The following is a 24,682-nucleotide window of genomic DNA, read 5'->3' as shown; positions in this document are numbered from 1 at the left end:
ATTGTTATATTTCTTTGAAATGTCCATATAGTTCTGACATATATCTCTTCTAAATTGGGAATAGTGGGAGCCTAGAAAACCTCATTATACTCAACTGACTTGGGTACTACTATTCTTTTCATATTGATTTAACCTCGTTGAGTTAGTGTAATTCTTTTCATAAGTCGGAGTAGGGTTGATCTATGAGGCACCGAACGAATTTTGATGCCTTTCTGATTCCAACTATTGTTGTTGGATTCAATGATGGATCGCCGCGTAGGAGGCTAGCACTACGAAAAGTTTTATTTGGGAGAAGCAAAACAAATGGAATTTTTTTTATTTTTCGTCTATATTTAGAGTTCTCGTTTTGTGTGGGTTTTTTTGGTTTTGTTTTTTTTTTGGGGGGGGGGGATACAGGTCAATTCTTAATAGAAGTTTTTCGTGTTTTTTGTATTTCATATCCAGGTCATGGGTAAAAGACCTAATTTTATTATTAGTTTGCCAATAAACAAAATTCCGGATAAGTACAATCCGCGGTGAAAGAATTTACAGACAACAGCTTGAAGTGATTCTTCAGTTGTTCATATTCTGTCAAAGAAGAATGTTTATCATGTGGTTTCTTTATAGTTTGATTGCGTTGGGGTTTAAATCAACATCAGACGTTTAAAATCGCGAGGAAGCAGAACTGTCTACGAGTAACTTTTCTGGATTTCTTTTACTTAGATATAGAAAGAAGTCAATGATAGGCCTTTAAGACTTAAAATGTCTATTTCAATGAGTAGAAAGTGTTCCTTTGCTTTCAGATAAAAGGCGCTTTCCCACATACTTTGTATTAAAGTACATGCAATTTTCTTCATTCAATCGCCAAAATACTATAAACGCACTCTTATCAAATCTTTGAATCACTTTGCATCGAAAGGGTCGAGTTTCTCTGTGGGCGCTTTATCGTTGTTGCTTTGGAAGTATTACTAAGATAATAATACTGATACCTGCTGGATATCCGTTGGTTTCTAGACTTAGTGTATAATTATGTTCACTGTAGGCTGCAGGTTGCAACAAAAATTTCCCCGTATCGCAACATTTCAAAATCCGACACTTCAATTAAGGAAAAAATCGAACTGATTGTCAAACATTGTTTAAATTAATGTGAGTAGAAAAACAAACCTTGTCCAAATGTTTATGAAAGATTCAAGGCAAAACGACAAATTGCACAGCTACATTCCCCATATTTATCTGTGAGATCGTCTGATTTCTTGTTTCATTACGTAACGTTTATGGATTTTAAACGAGTAGTCATTTGCTAAAGTGTCCCTTTTAATTCAACCCATTCTCAGACTTGGTTTTTTAATTGATTCTGGATACTTTGCACATTGTCTCCCAACTTGACATGGGCTGGTTTTTTACCCCCATTTATCCTGATTACGATGAAAACCAGGCTGTGACGTCACAAGAGAGCCCAATATAGAAACTAAATACACCTAAGGTTTTTTGTAGACGCAATTTTGTCTGATTATAACGATACTCTTCTAAGAATATTATTACATAATTTGATAGAAGCTGCATGCTGGTCCAATAACCTTCATTCTCAAAATCAAGACCAAGTCATGTAGTTCAACTGCTACCATAAAGGAAGAAGATTTTTTGACGATTCATAAGGACATTTTTGATTGATGAACGCTCTTGTAACATTGCAAAATGTCAGAAAACAATTCTAACAGAATGGCAGTAAAGATAAGTATATGTTTCTCAGGGAAACAGTAAAGAAAATCGGAAATCCCATCAACATTGTCTCTTCCAATTAATCGATCTTGAATTGCACTAGAGGGGTTAAGAGAACTGCTTACATTGTTTAATGCACAATTTTTCATCGTTTATAATGGCACGTCCTTTTGCTCTTGAACCAATATTTACACAATCATAAAGCATGCTGAACAATCCATTTCCAAACTCTCTCAAGGCAGTTTATTACAACAGATTCCGAAAGATAAATACAGCACCTTAGGGGACAGCATCATGTACATGTATGTGACAATGGGGACGATTTTGTTCCTGGAAAAAAGAACCAGGGTGAATGTATACACTGAAAAGCCGTGGTTATGAGGACCATGAAGCAGTCTTAGACTTAAGTCAAACTTTGCAAACTAACTTGTTGTCTTGTGATAGAAAACATCGTAAAATGAAATGCTCTTATGATGTGTCTCTATATCACGTTGACAATTACAAATGTTAAGCGTTATCTTACGATGTTTTTTTGATTTAATGGAGGATTGAAATTTGGACTTAATTCTAAAAATGCTTCATGATCTCGAGGCCAGAACAACATTTATGGAAAACATAACAATACTCATTATTCAATTTACAGAGGCATAATAGTATAAACTTCTGATAACTGATACAGATGTATGGTGGCATATTTCTGCCCCTTGTGTGCAAGTTATTTTTCTATCAATTATGTCGACATGCAAGATAAAATGTTGACATGCAAGATAATTATGTCAACATGCAACATAACTCTGTTGACATGCAAGAAAAATGCAATCAAGATTTATAAAAAAAAAATCTCAAAAAATATTTGATAGAAAAATAACTTGCACACAGGAGGCAGAGATATGCCACCAAACAGATGTATATAACTGAACTGTCCAATACCAGATGGTGAACGGTTTTCTATAGTTTGTACTTAGTTAAATCTCATAGTATGCACAATAATTAAATGTTTGTCTTTTGTATTGTTCAAACGTAATCGTTCAAGCATTACTGAGTTAATTTCAAAAGTTCGTACCAAAATTTAACATTAGTCATTATTTTTGTTTTAAAAGGCGACAACATTTTAGTGCTTCCATCAGTATAATTTGTTGCAACATAACAGCTCATCTTCTGATAATTATAATGTGATTTATGGGTATCCACTCTTTACATGAGAGGAATGCATATGCATATGTCAGCAATTTATAGAGTTAACGATTTGAGAAAACACGGCCTTGCGAATTTTTAACGCGCTTTACAGACAAATTGAATAACGCATCTTTCGCATTAACGTTGTTACACAAAATTCCACATTGTTAGCTCTATTAAGCCAACAAAAATTAATGGCAAAGAAACAAGGACTTTATCATAACAAGCAGGAAGGTAAGCCTAGCACTTGGTGAACTCGCAGCCTCCAGACTCAATTGTCTGGGTCAATTGTCTTTCCCAACGTCCCCTAGACTAATATCTGATTGTTTTCAAAGCATGTCCAGTAATAGTCAGTCAATTATTATAGTAAAAACATCGTTTACCGTCACAGCTTGAACAATCGTTGTGTCTGATTTCGAAGATGGTTGAATAAACACATTTGGAATCAATATTTGATTTTGACAAAAAGTGGACTTCAGCAGAATGTTTGTTTTTCAGATTGCACTTTCGTCGAGAAATCAATTCATTTCTGAATTCTGGGAAAAACCTTTTTTGTTGCAAATAATAAAACAAAAGTTTTATCTAGCAAGGGACTCTTCGATTTACTAATTTACGCTGTCAAGATGACCATCCGGACAGTCGATATCCTAAAGGTTCTAAATTTTATTCGCTTCCTGTTGTCTATATGATTTCATTGATTAATTCTCTTTTCAAATGTCCTAAAGCAGCCATGTATTGAAATGTGGTGCTTGATTATACATTGTCTTGGTTAATTTAGTTTAAAAGCATTCAAGAAAAAGACAACCGTTTCGTTGGACATAGAACGCAGAGACCCTAATTCCTCAGTGCATATGCATGTAGTTATCTAGAGAATTCAACTCTTTATTTTTTATTATCATTTATCATTTTGTTTATCTAATCTTCTGAATTATACAGAATTTACAAAAATTTTCATATCAAACCCCATAAATAACGAATAACTGTCGATGAACAAACAAACGAACTGTTGATTATGCAAATTCCAAGGTCTAATCATTCTGTTTTCATCGACTGCAAGATTCTTTTCGATTTTTAAAAGCTACTTTAATTGTCATAAATTGTGTACTTTGTTAAATCAAAATTGGTGATATTAATAAATACGTAATACAATGACATTTATATTATGCAATTTCATTGGATGACAAATCTGCACTAAAACCAAATTGACACGCCTCTCAACTCTTACATGTAGATCCGTGCAACTTCTGGGCCTATTTGCTGTTGAAACTAAAGGTGGCAAAGAGTAGAGATTTTTTTGGTCTTTACATTTTATAGACCGATTCAAATATATTGGCGATGTGACAGTTGCGCCAAGTCGAATAGATGGCGGCAGCGTGGCCTACGATATAATTTGCCTTGTTTCTGATTTAGTCAATGAATTTAAAAACAAATATAATTATGTTTTACTGTTACATATGAGATTTACAGATCTCTGGTGGAGTAATGTTGACATTGGATTCGCTTGGATCAATGCCACTCTACACCAGTGAATACAAATTAAACCATTTTCACATGTATAGATATATGTAAATTTATTCAATTCCATAGTACAATGTTTAAACTGTTCTTCAACGAATTCACCAGACGACTAAAACATCCACAGTGTAAAAGAAAATAATTCGAATCACCTAAAAAACAACCTTTTTCAGACAAAATAGAAGTCAGAAAAATTGTACTTAAAAATTATTCTTTAAAAAAAAACGGACAATATTGCAAAAGTGGTCGTGATGTGAGGTACTTTTAGTTTAAGAAATATTTTATTCAGAAATATATATACATATATACGTATAAGTATATAAATCAACATGGATTGGAAAGTAAGGTACGTACTCGTCTTTGGCTTAGATTGATAAAGATGAGCGTTTTTAGAGGAACACTGTATTTATGGTGCTTTCGCCAATCAATAGGATGTATGTTTAACCTTTGATAAATTTGCGTCTTGACTATGAAGACTTAAAAGAAAAAGTCCCAAAGAGGACTCCTTATAGTTGGGTGGATTTGTAATGTAATTATAATGAGGGACTATGGTAGCTACCACATTAAAACCATTTTAACAAAAGTTTGGAGATTTTGATTAGTAAAATTACGGTAAAACACGCTTATAACGAAGTGCCAGGGATAGGCGATTTAACTTCGATATATTTGTAATTCGTTACATCCGTGAAGTTTTAAACGGGTAATAACGTCACAGGGAATGAAAATCCCTTCGCTGTAGGCGTCAGTTCATAATAAGCGTGTTCGCTATAACCGTGTTTTACTGTAATTAATGAAAAGGCACTGTACATATAATAATATGATGACAATTTAAGTGTAGACATATTGCGACTCTTTGAAAATAATTTATTGTCTTCTAAGACAATACCCGGAATTGTATGACAGTAAGGATGCAAAGGGGTCCAAGTTAATAGATTGAGATTCATACAGAAAATTATTTTTCTGAGGAATATTGCAATCGACTTTTCTAGGGCATCTGATTCTTCTTTTTTTTTAATTAATTGAATAAATACCATGTTAAATTTTCCTGTAGTGGATATATGCGGTAGTTTAAGTTCATCCACCTTTACTGTCACTAAACCTTTACTGAAAATGAATAAAATAGAGTCAACCCATCAAAGAAGCACGGGGGATAAAAGGCTCCATTGAACCGACAACATGGAAACCAGTTTGTCTTCTGCTTGTATGCTGTGGCTGGTATATCAAATCAAATGTGGCATTATAAACAAAATGCCATTGAAAGAAATGGATTCTTGAGTCTATAAAGACAATACTGGTTCGACACAAAGGAATGACACTTTATTAGAAGCTTATAAAACGCTGGGAATTCAAAGAATCCCCATGGCACCTAAGAACATCAATTAACTGAGACAACCACATCTCCAACACTCCATCCCAAAATCTAAGGTTGGGAAATGTTTAGAGCAGTTTTAACAATAGCTTGGACTTTGGGCAGTACCTGACAAACTCCGATTTAATTAAGTCGGGGTCTACTTAAGTAATAAGGAATCATTCTTCAAATATTATGAGGTGATATTTTTGGTCAGGTTGTGGTCAAATCTAATTAAGCCCGAAGGAATTCGTTATTTGACAGCTTGTTTTGATTTAACGTCGTAAAAAGAGGGATGAAGTTGCTTTCGTCAGCTGTTGGACATTAAATCAAACAAAATTATTCTAGATGGAAGCTGTAACAATACAATGTATATACTAGTACATGTGAGGTTACGATGGACTCTTGACAAAGACCATTTTTTTTCTCCAGACACTTCCGACATAAATCACCGGATTGACATTGGACTGCTGTCTATTTTATAAAGAATCAAAAGACGAAGAGAGCGAGGGGGTCCTCTGGGCTCTGTAGAATGAAACACGAAGAAAGAAATGGGGTACGTGCACGTGGGTGTTATATGTTACAGGGGATCGCCATGCCAGTCTGTCTGACTGTCTTGGTGATATCAGGCAACAATAGAAAAGCAGAAATACAGACGACGCAATAAAAAATTAAATCCACTATGTTTGCTACAGCTGGAGAACCGAAAAGAGCATAGTTTATAGCAGCTAAAAATATATATTGTATATTTGTTTTAACTACAGATTTTGAATTTAAAACGTTAAGACAATTGCAACTGTTTTATTTTACACGGATTGTATAGGTCAGACAAGGAGAACACTGAAGCTCCAGGGTAATTAAGTTTGAACATTTTGATTTTTTTTTTACAAATACCTAGACGTACGTGTGCCCAAGCTTATCTTTTATATTTTATATCAATTTACCACTAAATACCGCATCACGTATATAGCACATTAGTAGAATTTAATAGAAAATAGAAATCAAAATTGTTTCTTTGGGTCCAGGGATTAAGTAGACAACACATCGTTAAACTCTCGAAACAGTATCTTGCTGATATAATGTGAATGCACCCTTTTTAAAATGATTGCACTCGGTTGGATACGTTTAATGAGAGAATAAAAAATAATACCAAATTATAACCAATGCTGTGCCGTTTATAAGGATTAGTGTGTCTCAAGGTTAAATAGACTTGCGTATTTTGCAAGGTTTACAAAGTGAAATGTGCAGTGCTGAATTGTTTCAAACTCTCTTTACCGATGTTTACAAGATATATCATTCAAATAATTGTGAATTTTCATACCCCAAATCATTGAAAGTGGGGTCATGCAAATGTAATAACACTTTAACCGTTGCATTTATTGTACCTGCTTCCGTGGAACAAATTGCCAACAGCCTTGGGAATGGTCTGAAATAGAAACAAATAAAGATATTTATATTTCTTACTTTAGAACCCCTCAATCGAGGCAGATCAGCAGATCTCTGGTGGAGTAATGTTGACATTGGATTCGCTTGGGTCAATGCCACTCTACACCAATGAATACAAATTTAACCATTTTCACATGTATAGATATATGTACATGTAGATTTATTCAATTCCATAGTACAATGTTTAAACTTTTTTTCAACGAATTCGCCAGACGACTAAAACATCCACAGTGTAAAAGAAAATAATTAGAATCACCTATAAAACAACCTATCTCACACAAAATAGAAGTCAAAATAATTGTACGTAAAAATTATTCCTTTAAAAAAAGGACGATATTGCAAAAGTCGTCGTTATGTGAGGTACGTTTAGTTTAAGAAATATTTTATTCAGAAATATACAAACATGTTAAAGTATATGAATCAACATTGACTGCACAGTGAGGTACGTGCTCGGTTTTGGCTTAGATTGATAGCGATAAGCTTTTTATAGAGGAACATTGTAGTTATGGTGCTTTCACCAACCTATAGGATGTAAGTTTAACCTTTTGATGATTTTGCGTCTTGACTTAAAGGAGGAAGTCCAAAAGAGGATTTCGTATAGCTGTGTGGATTTGTAATGATGACAGACCATGGTAGCTACCACATTAGAATCATTTTAACAAAAGCTTGGACTTTGGGTAGTTGTGTCAAACAACAATGGGACCTAGTAGGCCTGTCTATTTCATTGCTAACCACTCAGCCATGGCTCTTTGAAATCAACAAGATTTGTCTGGCTTCTGAGCTTTTACGCAATCGGATCATATTTCGCTTAAAACCGCGTCATTTTAACTTGTTTTGACGCAAGAAATAGCTACACCCTACTGAAAGTCCGAGGTCTTGTTAAAATGATTCTAACACCGGTAACACAGAGCTACAGTACTGCAAGAAAACGCCCAGTACACAACCTATGAGTGACCATGGGAAAAAACTCCAATGAATTTTTCCATTAAGCATCCTTAAGAAAGGCTTTACGTTTAAAAGGTGAAAATATCGTAAAAATGTGACCCGTTACAAATCTTCCTCACGAAGAACGAGATAATAAGCAATATCGAAACTTAAGGTATACTTCCCTATTGGATAACTTGTTCAGATCATTACCCTGCGAATTAGTTAAGGGCCAAAAGAGGGCTTTAATAAAGTTTATCATGACATTGATAATGCGTATACAGACTTACAATTTTTTATTTTTTAAAAACGCAGTAGCTAGAACTTGTAAAAATAATTGAGAAAAGAAGGAATAAATAGAAGCATCTTTGAAAATGCATCTTAGAATGCATTTTAAATTTCATATTTTGCTGAGGTCAAAAAGATGAATAAACAGAAGGGGAAAAGGGAGATTTTGATTACAAAATTACAGTAAAACACGCTTATAACGAAGTTCCAGGGATAGGCGATTTAACTTCAATATATTTGTAATTCCTTATATCCGTGAAGTTTTAAACGGGTAATAAAGTCACGGGGAATGAAAATCACTTCGCTGTAGGCGTCAGTCATAATAAACGTGTTCGCTATAACCGTGTTTACTGTAATTAATAAAAAGGCACTGTACATATAATAATATGAAGACATTTTAAGTGTAGACATATTGCGACTCTTTGAAAATAATTTATTGTCTTCTAAGACAATACCCGGAATTGTATGACAGTAAAGATGCAAAGGAGTCCAAGTTAATAGATTGAGATTTATAGAAAACTATTTTTCTGAAGAATATTGCGATCGACTTTTCTAGGGCATCTGATGTTTTTTTAAATTAATTAAATAAATACCGTGTTCAATTTTTCTGTAGTGGATCTTTGCAGTAGTCTAATATCATCCACCTTTACTGTCACTTAACCTTTACTGAAAATGAATAAAATAGAGTCAACCTATCAAAGAAGCAAGTGGGATAAAAGGTTCCATTGAATCGACAACATGGAAACCATTTTGTATCTGCTTGTATACTGTGGCTGGTATCAAATCAAATTTACATGTAGCATAAACAAAATGCCATTGAAAGAAAAGATTCCTCAGTTTATAAAGACAATACTGGTTCGACACAAAGGAATGACACCTTTATAAGAAGCTTATAAAAAGCTGGGAATTCAAAGAATCTCCATGGCACCTAAGAACATCAATTAACTGAGACAACCACATCTCCAACACTCCATCCCAAAATCTGAAGTTGGGAAATGTTTAGAGCCGTTTTAACAATAGCTTGGACTTTGGGCAGTACCTGACAAACTCCGATTTAATTAAGTCGGGGTCTACTTAAGTAATAAGGAATCATTCTTTAAATATTATGAGGTGATATGATTGCACTCGGTTGGATACGTTTAATGAGAGAATAAAAAATAATACCAAATTATAACCAATGCTGTGCCGTTTATAAGGATTAGTTTGTCTCAAGGTTAAATAGACTTGCGTATTTTGCAAGGTTTACAAAGTGAAATGTGCAGTGCTGAATTGTTTCAAACTCTCTTTACCGATGTTTACAAGATATATCATTCAAATAATTGTGAATTTTCATACCCCAAATCATTGAAAGTGGGGTCATGCAAATGTAATAACACTTTAACCGTTGCATTTATTGTACCAGCTTCCGTGGAACAAATTGCCAACAACCTTGGGAATGGTCTGAAATAGAAACAAATAAAGATATTTATATTTCTTACTTTAGAACGCCTCAATCGAAAAGTAGCAAAAACACAAAGACATTGATTAATAACGTTTGCGTTTTAAATAATTGACGTGTTAATTATGACATCGCTAACAGTGATTTAAAAATATTTTCTAGGAGTTTTATACTTTATAGAGGTCACCGCCATATGACTGGGGATTTAGGGTGTTATAATACTAAGTCAGACAATAACAATCTGCATTTTCATTCAACATTTTTAACTTAAACCTTTAGAGGCAGGTTGAATTTTATAGCAGAGTAAATTTTTGATTACACAAACAGCTAGGTCCGACTTATAGAAGCAAATTCCACTTTTTGTTCTCGATCACAAGTAGTATGCCCTGCTATAAGAAAACTCACATTTGGGACGCGTGCAGGATATAGCGTAATGCAAGTCATGTTATATCCGATACTGTATGATTTCTGGATTGGTACACATGTTAGTACGTCTGTTCCAAAGTAACTGTCCAAATCCTTGATCGGACTTGATTAGAGCTGAAACGAATACCCAAAATCAATATTCGAATATTCGTGACTGCTATTCTATTCGTATTCGAATATTCGTAGACGTCATGTGCAATGTATTATGCATGTTTTTACCTTATATGACCGTATTAATTTATGTGTAGGTTACGTAAACACCTCAGTTCGATGTTGGTACATGTAGTCATTTAATAAACTTTCTCCGTTGTATTTGGTGTGCATTCTTTTATGCAAATGATATCTCATTCAACTACAATCGAAAAATAACTTTGATATACTGCAGTTGTAAGGTCCCAACTCCTGTCGATACGTACACAAAGCTTTCCGCCATGTTTGATTATAGTATTTTAAAAAACCAATAACGACATCAATTCCGGAAACGTTCCGTTTATTTCAAATTGAAGAAAAAAATATCGACGTATCTAAATAGATTAAGAAACCGTCGATATACATCATAATACATGACTTTGAACTTACCTAGTAATTCATGTAGATGTATGCTGCAAACTAGCAATTAAAATAATAATACAGAATTTCTGTATTCTGTAATAAATCATTTAACAATGTCAGGTAAATGAAAAAAAATACGTTAACTTGCACAGAGAAAGGATCTAACTTTTGTTTTAACAAATGATCTTTAATCATCTTCATCATTATCTGGCTCAAGTAATGGAAGGGGTGGCAAACTTTCTTTCTTACTCGGACTTGGTGGCTCACTGGCTCGCTCTTGTTTGACTTCAAGTGCGCTCGTGGAAGAAGAATTTTTGTCATCAGGAAGAACTGATTCCTCTGCGCTGTCGACTTTGGTTTTAGTAGAGCTTAATACAGATCTTAAGAATACCAATTGATAGAGCTGAAACGAATGTTCGAATATTCGCGAATGAATAGTAAATTTCTAATATTCGAATAGATATTTGGTATTCGAATATTCGGTCACATGTTTAATACCCGTATGCATTGCTGTAAACGATGCAGCATCGTGTTATTTCGTCACGATGGAAAAGAGAAGCTGGGTGTGGGAGCATTTCACGTTGAACGAAACCAAAGACAAAGCCATTTGTAAATTATGTCCTGTCGGCACAACTAGCCTTATTTATAAAGGCACGACATCAAACCTTATTAATCACCTTAAAGGCAAGCACCCGTCGGCCTCATGGTTTGTAAAATTTATCATTTCTCCGAACTGCCATACTTGTTTACATTGGAAGTAAAAGCAGAGTTTACATCGCTCGGGTAGAAAAAATCCGGATTTTTCGATTCATATTTATTAGAACAATTTATACGATGAATGAACTATAGCATGATATACTGAAAAATATGTTTGAGCTAGTGTGAATAACGCAGTGATAATTCTATTTTTACTTGAGTTTATTAACAAGAGTTGTCGACAAAAAATGCCATTCGTTGTTTCAACCTGGCGATTTTAGCTAGTAAAACATTTTGGCGATTTTATCTATTAAATTTATTTAATAAAATTGTTAAAATAAATCGTTTGTAGGTATTGTATGTATGCTCAATTAATTTGATTCCATATTTTCTTTTAGTGATAATGACCGCGGTAAAAAGAGGCCATTGAAATCTCAATCAACGCTGCAATTTAGCAAGAAAAAACCGAAGTCGCGAGAAAGTTGGTTATTAACTACTAAGTATCTGGTCGAGATGTGTGCTAGAGATCTACGCCCCCTTAGCATTGTAAACGGAGTAGGGTTTAGAAATTTTGTCCACTCACTTGACCCAACATACGTAGTGCCTTCACACACCACCATGAAAAATTACACTAATTATTACTACGGCTCATTAAAGCAAACAGTAGCGACTGAATTACAGTCACAATCATCATTAGCTTTCACCACTGACACGTGGACATCTTGTGCAACAGAGGGGTACCTAACCCTGACAGCTCATTTTATTGATAGCATGTGGCAACTTCGTTACTATGTCTTGGCTACGATAGAGGTAAAAGATCATCACACCGGGGAAAACCTTGCGAATGAAATCAAATGTATTGTAGAGGACTTTGGGATCTCCAATACACCAGTGTCAGGCATAACAACTGATAATGCCGCCAATATGGTAACTATGACAACACACCTCGACTGGCCACATATTCGTTGCTTTGCGCATACTCTGCAGCTAAGTGTGAAAGCTGGACTTAAGATCAAGGAAATTTCTAGTGCAGCAGCAGCGGCCAGAAAACTTGTCGGCCATTTTAAAAGAAGTTCTCTGGCCTCTAATGAGCTCAAATCTCGCCAGAGGCAGTTAGATTTACCAGAACACACACTACTTCAAGATGTCCCAACCAGGTGGAATGCTACATATATAATGTTCGAAAGGCTCATAGAGCAGCGCCTTGCTATTTTTGCAGTCCTGCACAACAACACCATTACAAGTCCTTCCGATGCGAGAATCCTAGAATTACCTGATCAGGTCTGGAAAGTCATTGAGGACTTAGTGCCAGTCTTAAAACCACTTCAGGTTGCTACAACTACAATAAGTGGAACCAGTTTCCCAACTCTCAGCATGGTTTACCCTATTGTTATTGGTCTTCTTAAAAATCATTTGAATGTGCAGGGAGAAGACAGCACTGTTCTCGTTAAGTTTAAGGAAGCAGTTACCAAAGATCTGTCGTCTCGGTTTCCCAAGAGCGATCATGATTTAGCGACACACCATGCCGTTCTTACGTGCGCACTTGACCCACGTTACAAGTCCCTGAAATTCATGACAGATGAGCAGAGGAATCTCGTCAAATCAAGCATAGACAAATTTGACACCCAAACAGAACAAGTACCAGTGGAACCGCCGGTTGCGGTAAAATCGGAAAATACAGACAATGCAGAGAGTAACAAGGCTGAGGTCAATGCAATGAGTTTTCTGTTAGGCGATCTAGTCGATTTAACGGGCGAAGAAGTAGATGCGGAAAAATCTCTTGTACAAGAGTATGAAATGTTCGTCAGAGAGACGGCGGTAAAGGGAAATGCCGATCCTTTAGACTGGTGGAAAAATAAGGCAGATAGCTACAAAAAACTGGCGCCCATTGCAAAGTTTTTTCTTTGTATACCCGGCACGTCCGTTCCCTCAGAGCGCGTCTTCTCGGATACTGGGAATATTGTTACGAAAAAGCGAGCAAGTCTGGACCCCGACACAGTTAATCAATTGGTATTCTTAAGATCTGTATTAAGCTCTACTAAAACCAAAGTCGACAGCGCAGAGGAATCAGTTCTTCCTGATGACAAAAATTCTTCTTCCACGAGCGCACTTGAAGTCAAACAAGAGCGAGCCAGTGAGCCACCAAGTCCGAGTAAGAAAGAAAGTTTGCCACCCCTTCCATTACTTGAGCCAGATAATGATGAAGATGATTAAAGATCATTTGTTAAAACAAAAGTTAGATCCTTTCTCTGTGCAAGTTAACGTATTTTTTTTCATTTACCTGACATTGTTAAATGATTTATTACAGAATACAGAAATTCTGTATTATTATTTTAATTGCTAGTTTGCAGCATACATCTACATGAATTACTAGGTAAGTTCAAAGTCATGTATTATGATGTATATCGACGGTTTCTTAATCTATTTAGATACGTCGATATTTTTTTCTTCAATTTGAAATAAACGGAACGTTTCCGGAATTGATGTCGTTATTGGTTTTTTAAAATACTATAATCAAACATGGCGGAAAGCTTTGTGTACGTATCGACAGGAGTTGGGACCTTACAACTGCAGTATATCAAAGTTATTTTTCGATTGTAGTTGAATGAGATATCATTTGCATAAAAGAATGCACACCAAATACAACGGAGAAAGTTTATTAAATGACTACATGTACCAACATCGAACTGAGGTGTTTACGTAACCTACACATAAATTAATACGGTCATATAAGGTAAAAACATGCATAATACATTGCACATGACGTCTACGAATATTCGAATACGAATAGAATAGCAGTCACGAATATTCGAATATTGATTTTGGGTATTCGTTTCAGCTCTACCAATTGATTAACTGTGTCGGGGTCCAGACTTGCTCGCTTTTTCGTAACAATATTCCCAGTATCCGAGAAGACGCGCTCTGAGGGAACGGACGTGCCGGGTATACAAAGAAAAAACTTTGCAATGGGCGCCAGTTTTTTGTAGCTATCTGCCTTATTTTTCCACCAGTCTAAAGGATCGGCATTTCCCTTTACCGCCGTCTCTCTGACGAACATTTCATACTCTTGTACAAGAGATTTTTCCGCATCTACTTCTTCGCCCGTTAAATCGACTAGATCGCCTAACAGAAAACTCATTGCATTGACCTCAGCCTTGTTACTCTCTGCATTGTCTGTATTTTCCGATTTTACCGCAACCGGCGGTTCCACTGGTACTTGTTCTGTTTGGGTGTCAAATTTGTCTATGCTTGATTTGACGAGATTCCTCTGCTCATCTGTCATGAATTTCAGGGACTTGTAACGTGGGTCAAGTGCGCACGTAAGAACGGCATGGTGTGTCGCTAAATCATGATCGCTCTTGGGAAACCGAGACGACAGATCTTTGGTAACTGCTTCCTTAAACTTAACGAGAACAGTGCTGTCTTCTCCCTGCACATTCAAATGATTTTTAAGAAGACCAATAACAATAGGGTAAACCATGCTGAGAGTTGGGAAACTGGTTCCACTTATTGTAGTTGTAGCAACCTGAAGTGGTTTTAAGACTGGCACTAAGTCCTCAATGACTTTCCAGACCTGATCAGGTAATTCTAGGATTCTCGCATCGGAAGGACTTGTAATGGTGTTGTTGTGCAGGACTGCAAAAATAGCAAGGCGCTGCTCTATGAGCCTTTCGAACATTATATATGTAGCATTCCACCTGGTTGGGACATCTTGAAGTAGTGTGTGTTCTGGTAAATCTAACTGCCTCTGGCGAGATTTGAGCTCATTAGAGGCCAGAGAACTTCTTTTAAAATGGCCGACAAGTTTTCTGGCCGCTGCTGCTGCACTAGAAATTTCCTTGATCTTAAGTCCAGCTTTCACACTTAGCTGCAGAGTATGCGCAAAGCAACGAATATGTGGCCAGTCGAGGTGTGTTGTCATAGTTACCATATTGGCGGCATTATCAGTTGTTATGCCTGACACTGGTGTATTGGAGATCCCAAAGTCCTCTACAATACATTTGATTTCATTCGCAAGGTTTTCCCCGGTGTGATGATCTTTTACCTCTATCGTAGCCAAGACATAGTAACGAAGTTGCCACATGCTATCAATAAAATGAGCTGTCAGGGTTAGGTACCCCTCTGTTGCACAAGATGTCCACGTGTCAGTGGTGAAAGCTAATGATGATTGTGACTGTAATTCAGTCGCTACTGTTTGCTTTAATGAGCCGTAGTAATAATTAGTGTAATTTTTCATGGTGGTGTGTGAAGGCACTACGTATGTTGGGTCAAGTGAGTGGACAAAATTTCTAAACCCTACTCCGTTTACAATGCTAAGGGGGCGTAGATCTCTAGCACACATCTCGACCAGATACTTAGTAGTTAATAACCAACTTTCTCGCGACTTCGGTTTTTTCTTGCTAAATTGCAGCGTTGATTGAGATTTCAATGGCCTCTTTTTACCGCGGTCATTATCACTAAAAGAAAATATGGAATCAAATTAATTGAGCATACATACAATACCTACAAACGATTTATTTTAACAATTTTATTAAATAAATTTAATAGATAAAATCGCCAAAATGTTTTACTAGCTAAAATCGCCAGGTTGAAACAACGAATGGCATTTTTTGTCGACAACTCTTGTTAATAAACTCAAGTAAAAATAGAATTATCACTGCGTTATTCACACTAGCTCAAACATATTTTTCAGTATATCATGCTATAGTTCATTCATCGTATAAATTGTTCTAATAAATATGAATCGAAAAATCCGGATTTTTTCTACCCGAGCGATGTAAACTCTGCTTTTACTTCCAATGTAAACAAGTATGGCAGTTCGGAGAAATGATAAATTTTACAAACCATGAGGCCGACGGGTGCTTGCCTTTAAGGTGATTAATAAGGTTTGATGTCGTGCCTTTATAAATAAGGCTAGTTGTGCCGACAGGACATAATTTACAAATGGCTTTGTCTTTGGTTTCGTTCAACGTGAAATGCTCCCACACCCAGCTTCTCTTTTCCATCGTGACGAAATAACACGATGCTGCATCGTTTACAGCAATGCATACGGGTATTAAACATGTGACCGAATATTCGAATACCAAATATCTATTCGAATATTAGAAATTTACTATTCATTCGCGAATATTCGAACATTCGTTTCAGCTCTAGACTTGATAACTTGATAACACGGCCGATGAATCTAGAATTACGAAGTACTGATCATTTTTTAAGGAATTAATTCTTTCTTTTTTTTCAAGTCACGAAATAACAGGTTAAGAAAAGCATACAAGAAATTAATAACAAGGTCAAGAAACTTTTTGTCATCTTTATGATTTTTTTTTATTCGTCATAGCTTAAAACTATACGCGATATATATAATTGCATATTTAGAGAAAAATTTCGAGTCGTATGAAAAAAAACCGCTTTTCATTAAAGTACTGCAGAACGAATCATTCTAATAAAAATAAAATTGTTGTTTATTATAATATTTTTGTTGTTGTAGAAGTAAACTGTTTTCTGGTTGTACAGAAGCTTTTACTTATATACATGTCAATACCTACTTTCAACAACTTCGAAAACTTTTACAGTTATATTATGTTAAAACTGTTGATTATCATCATTACTTCACTTGTGCAGTCAAAGGAGGACTTTCCCCATTAATGTACATTGCTAAATAAATCACGTAAAAAAATCATTGCTCACCTGAACTGAAGGCTTCAAAAGTGATTGCAGCCGCCACTTGAATTACCTCGCCTTCTCCGTCTCTTAAAGTCCGAAATATCTGACGTTTTGCTGACTTTTTTTTAACAATATTGATAAGTTTTCTTATAAGGAAAACATTATAATATCAAAATCGTTACAAGGGCCAGGAAAAGGTCAGATACATGTATATAATATGTACTTCAAGCATTTGCAGTTCCAGTTAAAGTTCGAACAAAGTGTTCACTGTTTCACCCTTGCGAATGTTATTGTCATTTAAATTTAGACCACGTGGTTATTTTATTTGACCCTTTCAGTTTCGCAGTAAAATTGTGCCTCGTGTTTATAGTCTATTTCCTAGAATCTAGGTACTTGTGGTCAAATATAAAATATAGACGTTTATTGATTTTAGAGGGACTTGGACACAATTTGACTTAAAATTTTCAATTTTTATTTTTCCATTTTCAATGTCTATACTGATAGTTATAGAAGTTTTTAATGCTATGTCCAAATTTGAGAGTCAAATATCAAGTTATAAGCAAGATACAGAGTTCATAGTTCTTTGTTTTGTAAACAAAGCTCGAATGTTGTCATTTTTTTACATACATGTATGTGTTGTATTGGTGTTCAATAGAATACAAGTTTCAATCAAATGTATCTTTCTTTTGTTGATATTATTACTGATGAAGATATTGGGTTAGTTTAAATTGTTTTTTACATGCCATTTTTTCTAAGAAGTGGTTATTCTCTACATTACATTTTTTGTAAACAACTATAAGACTTGAGCTTTGTTTACATAAGAAACAATTCTTACCTCTGTATCTCGCTTGTAACTTGACTTTAACATTCAGTATTTTGGTCAATAATTTAAAATGCTCCAGTAAATCATTTGATACATAAAATATAAAAATAAAATTTTTGATCTCAAATCGTGTCCAAGTCCCTTTAAACTTTATATCCATTAATTGGTGGATAAAATGAGTTCTAGAAATAAATGTGACAATAGAAAATTTATAGGTTTTTTCAGCTTTTGCAACAATTAACATGCTTATAGTAGCGACCCCGCCCTATGGATTCATTTTCGATCCGCGCCTGACCTAGTAATAGCATCAATAGTGAAACAGACCATATATACTATTTTATGCAGAATGTTCCTTGAAATTGGCTCAATATACTAAGTTTTAATTCAAAACAGACATCCATTCATTTTTTAAAAAGCACGATAATCTAACCAAAAGCATCAAACATGGCTATGATTTTATTAAGCAACCCAATGTTTATATTTTCAACCACGTGTAGAGCGGTTGAACACGAACGACAACTCTGTTCTGAATATCATCGTTAAGTTTAATTAACCGCTGGATGATGAAATAAGACATATATCTTAATCTTTTTTCATGTTTTAACATAAATCAAAGTAGGATATGATATGAAAAACGACCAGTACTTTTTTTAACGTATTTTGAGAATGTTATCCGAACACTTATACTTCCGCTCGAAATTTCACAGGAACTGAACAAATCTTGGGGAAGTCTCGTGAACTTTAATTCGAGCACCTCTGGATTTATTAAATACTTAGCAATTAACGATAAGAAAACATTCCGAACACATTTGCAGGGATGTGTTTTCTGTGCTTCACATAGTCGAATTACAATGGGCAATAAATCATACTGAAAAAGAGAGACAACTCCGTTTCCTGTAGAGAAAAATTTGGGAGATTATTTGTTAATAAAATAAGTTTATTATTGTTTTTTAAATATATATCTATACCCATTGTCATTAAATTAAGTCTTCTCGGTTTTTACCACTATGTATGCTAGTATATAGATAATTGATGTAATTCACGAGATGAAAATCCTGGCATCGAAGAGAAATCGTGCAAGTTTGCCCTATCAGTTTCAATATACATTTTTAAATGATTTATACATTGTAGCTCACCTGAGTAAGTTTGCAAAACACAAAGGCGCATAAGGCTTACATATTACTCATGTTTATGTGGTGCTGATCAGATAAGAGAATAATTTGACTCGATACCCTAGCTGGATGGACACCGGTCCATCGCATGTTAATCCCCAGCATATGATACTTAATTATCGGCCTGTGATCAATGTGATCAATATAGTTCAACTGAACCAAAGGCTTCAAAAGTGATAGCAGCAGTCATTTGAATCACCTCGCCTTCTTATAGTCCGAAATATTTTACGTTTTCCTGGCCTTTTTAACGATTTTGATATTTTACTTGCCAGGAAAACAGTAAAATACCAAAATCCTTAAAAAGGCCAGGAAACGTCAGCTGTTTCGATCGGACCACGTCTCTTCTTCTTCTTCCTATTATGAAGTAAACTCAGCTTTGAGTGTCATGACTCCAGAGCTCGAGATTCCATAGTGAGCAGATTAAAACAACTTGTTTACACAGATAAAAGGTAAAAGTTAAAAGTGAGCTGTCTAATGGTGCAGGATAGTAGACACGCTAATGGTGCTGATGGCGTGTCTAAAGGTGTCCACAGATCTAGATGGAGAATTTCTGATTGTGGCTGGGATGTTGTTCATGCCACAATCGTTGCTGGAATACTTGTAGACATCTATCCTAGTCCTGATCTGCCGGATATTGTTGGCGGTGGAACCACGTGTTCTGCTAATGTTCGTATGCAGTAGGTGGAGAACCGGGACCTCTACAGTGTGGTGAAGTATTTTGTAGAGCATGATGGTGCGGTTCCTGGCTCTCCGGTGCTCCAGTGGTTCCCATCCTAGCTGATGTAACATGCTAGACATACTGCCTGGGTCCCTGGACTTGTAGTCCCCGGTGGCAAATCTGGCTGCTTGGCGCTGAACGTTCTCTAGCCGACTGATCAGTTGTTGTTGGTAGGGATCCCACACAACCGATGCATATTCCAGTACTGGACACACAAGAGTTGTAAATGCCTGGCATCAAATTGCTCTTCGGGCAATTTCTGAGGTTCCTCCTTAGAAATCCAACTGATCGTGTGGCTTTGGCCGAAGTTGCGTTGATGTGTTCACGCCAAGATAGGTCCTCGCTGATGGTGACTCCGAGGTATTTACCACTTGGGACCTCTTCCAGGGTGTGGCCAGCCATGTAGATGGTATGAAGCCTTGATGGGATGGCGTTTCCTTGAAATGTGGATGGTTGTACATTTCTGGGGGTGGAAAGCCATCTGCCAATCCCTCTCCCACTTCTCGAGTGCTGATAAGTCCTGCTGGAGTTGGGCTGTATCGCTGGTTGAACAAATCGTTCTGTAGACGAGGCAGTCATCCGCAAAAAGCTTTACGTTGGACTGGACAACTTCAGGGAGATCGTTGATATAGGCCAGGAATAATAGGGGTCCCATAAATGTGCCTTGGGGAACTCCTGAGTTGACGTCTACGGTGTTAGAGGACAATCCTTCAACCAGCACTCTCTGTTTTCTGTCAGTAAGGAAGCTCTCAATCTATTGTAGAGTGCAGCCTCGGATTCCATAGAAGTTCAGCTTGTGAAGCAGGCGCCGATGTGGTACCTTGTCGAAGGCTTTGGCAAAGTCAAGCAGTATGACGTCAATCTGGTTCCCGTTCGACATGTTACTGACCAGGTCTTGTATTGTGGCTTTAAACTGGGTTTCACATGATCGCTTACTACGGAATCCGTGCTGGGCTGGTGTGAGGATGGGGTTCCTTTCAAAGTGGTCCATGATTTTGGAATGGAGGATATGTTCCAACATTTTGGAACAGATCGACGTAAGAGATACGGGGCGATAGTTGGATGCCGTACTCTTGTCGCCTTTCTTGAAAATTGGGATGTGGGCTATCCTCCAGTCATCTGGTACTTCGCCACCTTCTAATGACATCTGAAAGAAGAAGGTCAAAGCTGGTGTGATCTCTTCTGCTAGTTCCTTCAGAAAGCGTGCCGATATGGCATCTGGTCCTGTTGCCTTGTGTGCATTGAGGTTGCTCAAAAGCATGTGGACACCACGTTGACTGATGACTATATTGTCCATTTGGAAATTGACTGGGACCCTTGTCTGGGGTGTGGCTAATGTCTTCTGCAAAATACGGATTTAAACTGTTCGTTTAGGATGTTAGCCTTGGGTTGTGGGTCGCTAGTTATAAGTCCATCTGAGTTCCGTAATGGTGCCACGCCAGAGGCTTCTTGCTTCTTATTCTTTATAAATGACCAGAACTTCTTAGTGTTCTCTGAGGCACTAGGAGATATGATGTAATCGGTGTATTGTTGGTAGGCACGACGGATGGTTCGTTGGCATTCTCACTTAAGAGACAAGTATCTACGTTGGTCTCGCTTGTTCTTTGTTGCCATGGCTTTCTGGAATGCACGGTGTTTTCTGCGCGTCAGTCGCCTGCTGGTTGTGTCAATCCAAGGGTTTGTTGTTCTGGATCTGGTACTCTTGTGGGGGACATGCTTGTTGATGATGTCTAGTACAGTGTCTCTGAAGAGCCCCCAGTGGGTGTTGACGATGTAAAAGGCCTTGCGATGAAATCTTGTACAAAGTTGGACACTTCTTGGCGCAACAATGTCATGTCTGCCTTGTTCCATGAGTATATTTCCCTACGGACTGGTTTGCTTCTAAGTGGTTGTATTAATTAGTCTATATGCACTGCCTTGTGATCGCCTACTCCTGGGATTACTTTGCAACGTTGTACAAGAGAAGGGTTGTTTGTGAAGAACAGGTCCAGTATCTTGTCTCCCCGTGTAGGTGTGTTCGCAAGCTGTTGTACTCCACAGTCACCAGGTGTGTTGGTGTACTTTGCTGACATTTTGCTTAATTGGGTAGAGATGAGAGTTGATTGACAGGGTGGGCCAGTCTATATCTGGGAGGTTGAAGTCGCCATTCAACCAAAAGTCAGATTTTGGATTATCTGATCGGACCTTGCTCATCTCTGCTACAGCCATGCGTGCGTTGTCTTCGCAGGTGATGTTTGGCGGTCGGTAGTATGCTCCAATGATAATGGACTTCTGTCTGGTTAGCTGGAGTCTAACACATAGGAGCTCATGGTCTTTGCCGGTGAATATTGGCGTGCACACCAAGTCGTTCTTGACTGCTATGAGTAACCCACCATAAGAGTCCGCTCTATCCCGTCGGAATATGTTGTATGTTGACGGTAACAACTCAGCTGAGAAGATGTTGTTGTTCAGCCAAGTCTCTGTACCAACTATGATGTCTGGTTCTGAGTTCTCGACAAGTACCTCGGTCTCCAGGACTTTGTTCTTGATGCTCTGGAAATTAAGAGATATCGATATCAAAGTCTTCCGCTTTTGTGCCTTTGGAGGCGCTGGATCCTTAATTGGAGACGATGTGGCGCACGGGCTTCCTACAGAGGAGCACGGGCTGCATGGCGCCTCTGGGTTGGTAGTTGAGAGGCTACTGTATGAGTTGCCTTCTACTGAGATGAAGTTGTAGATCTTGCAGCTGTTAGGGGTGTTACAGGCACTGCAGATCGACACTGTAGATGTATTTGCAAGATGGAAATACTCAGGGGTGGTCATGAACAAGCATGAAGTGTGATACCATATGTCGCACTTGTCGCAAACAACACCATGCTGACCGGTTTTAACTGCCTTGGTGCGTATATACCGCAAGGATATTTTACAGGGCCAGGGTTGAGTTCCACCTGTCCACCGATGAGGGGCAATAATTTAATAAGGCTCTGGGGGGGGGGTGCTGGCGTACTATATAACTTCAATTTCACTCCTCATTTCCTTTTTTCATATCAATTTTTTACATACTCCCAAAAAAGTGGGGGGGGGGGCAACTCCATGATAATTCCATTTTTTATATGTAAATTTTAAAAAATTTGCTGCTGCGAGAAAAAGTGGGGGGGGGGGGGGGGGGGGGAGCAGGCCCCCCTGACCTCCCCTGATGCTACGTGTCTGTATTTATTTTTATTACAAAAATAAAAATGTATAATGTCATGCATGTGCCTGTGCATATGCTGTTATTGTTCATACTCCAGACACCAGTTGGTCATGATATTTAATTAATTAAACATTGTTCATGTATGAAGTGCACACAGTGACCCTCTTGAGTCAGTTTTATTTTTTTTTTCTTCAGATTTTTAAAATCAAAATAAAGGCGAGTACGCGAATGATCTGACGTTAATTAAAATTCTAATCAAAATTATGATGGAAATTAAAAAACCAAATATATAACAAATTTCAGAAACTTTTACAAATGGTAATTAAATTATTTTCTTCCGTAATTAATTAAAACAGGATTCCTTGTGCATGGTGGGGGTGTAAAATTAATTGTGATAGAGAATAGGCCTATCTGTGAAAAAAAATATACATTGCACTTTCAAAGTGGCCTCTTGGCCTCTCAGATTTTTTTCAACAAGAATTCGTTACGTGTCATAGAAATATAGGCATTTTAAGAAGAAATTTTCCCAAATGCACTGTGTCTGTGCTTGGATCCGCCACATTTAACATTATGCAACAGTCACGAGTGCTTGAGTAACGACGTTGCCAAAAATAAAACTATCTGCCGGGACATTTATATATCTTTATACATTTTCTGTTTAATTCGATTAAACTTCCCTTTTCTCAAGATACAAAGAAGCAGGAAACATTATATTTTAATGTGTTTGGCTAAAAAATAAGATTTAAAATGTGCAAAGGGAGGTAACTTTGGTAGTAAACAAAGATGGCGACTGAGAAGATGAGACACTCGGTGTCGAGATGTATTTTTGTTTTTACGTTGTTTGCTTTCTTCGAATATTCTGTAGAGACTGACAGTGAATTTTTAAGGAAAAGGTCATCGAGCTTTGCATCGGAACAAATAAAATTGAAGTATGATAGCAGGACATTTGTGATAGACTCTGAAAATTTCAAAAGTGAAAATGGTAATGCGCAAAACTTTGACCCGTCAAAGATTCTTTCTGCGAGAGGAAAAGGGCGAAATAAGAGGGACACATCGTCATCAAAGACAAATTCTCCATCCTCTGTGTCTGTAAGCTTGTTTTATAACATATTTTCAGAATTGTATGGTCTGGTAAACATGTAAACAACTGTTTAGAATCATATGGGGCCATTGGAGAAACCATGGGTAAAATTAATAGACAGGAATCAAGCATGTTTTATAAGAACCCCAAAGTACTTGATTTGAGAAAAGAAATTTTACATTGGTATGAAAGTCACACCTTCACACATTGGCATAAGTGTTGTTAAATTAGTTTTGTTACATTTTGCATTGTGTTGTGATATATGAGATGCATGTGTCATACTATACACTTCCTGGTAGACAATGAGTTTCAAGAGCATGCTTGGGTAATGCTATCTTGGTGTGTCTGCATATTAATTGATTTCGCAACCGTTGCAGTTGAAAGCCCATGCATTAAAATACCAGTCTATTTTTCCTCAACGCAAGCAAAATAACAAGATGGAACACATATTTGAATATCAGTGAGTGATTACGCATGACTATAAAAGTACATCAATCCCATCATTCTTATATTTTAAATATATTCCCTGTTTTGAAATTGTTGAA

The 24,682-nt window shown here is 36.8% G+C and overlaps 3 protein-coding genes across 4 annotated transcripts in view; 2 read left to right on the top strand and 1 right to left on the bottom strand.

The window, feature by feature from the left end:
* The first annotated feature begins 12,278 nt into the window (after positions 1-12,278).
* Positions 12,279-13,721, top strand: LOC105332080 (E3 SUMO-protein ligase ZBED1). The gene has a single exon (XM_011434519.3). It carries the CDS (start codon positions 12,279-12,281, stop codon positions 13,719-13,721), a length of 1,443 nt encoding a protein of 480 aa, XP_011432821.3.
* A 553-nt stretch (positions 13,722-14,274) lies between these two features.
* On the bottom strand, positions 14,275-15,591 carry LOC136271431 (E3 SUMO-protein ligase ZBED1-like). Its single transcript, XM_066071459.1, has one exon. The coding sequence runs from the start codon at positions 15,589-15,591 to the stop codon at positions 14,275-14,277; it is 1,317 nt and encodes a 438-aa protein (XP_065927531.1).
* An 8,071-nt stretch (positions 15,592-23,662) lies between these two features.
* The window catches only part of LOC105317592 (sortilin-related receptor), a 34,309-nt gene continuing 33,289 nt past the window's right edge, over positions 23,663-24,682 (top strand). For both annotated transcript variants that reach the window (XM_066075915.1, XM_066075914.1), the window contains exon 1: positions 23,663-24,145. In XM_066075915.1, the coding sequence (XP_065931987.1) occupies positions 23,840-24,145 (306 nt within the window). In that variant the 5' untranslated portion in view covers positions 23,663-23,839. The remainder of the gene's footprint in view (positions 24,146-24,682) is intronic.

Source organism: Magallana gigas, chromosome 2, assembly GCF_963853765.1.
Source record: "Magallana gigas chromosome 2, xbMagGiga1.1, whole genome shotgun sequence".
NCBI classification, from domain to species: Eukaryota; Metazoa; Mollusca; class Bivalvia; order Ostreida; family Ostreidae; genus Magallana; species Magallana gigas.
This window is presented reverse-complemented; position numbering and strand designations above follow the sequence as displayed.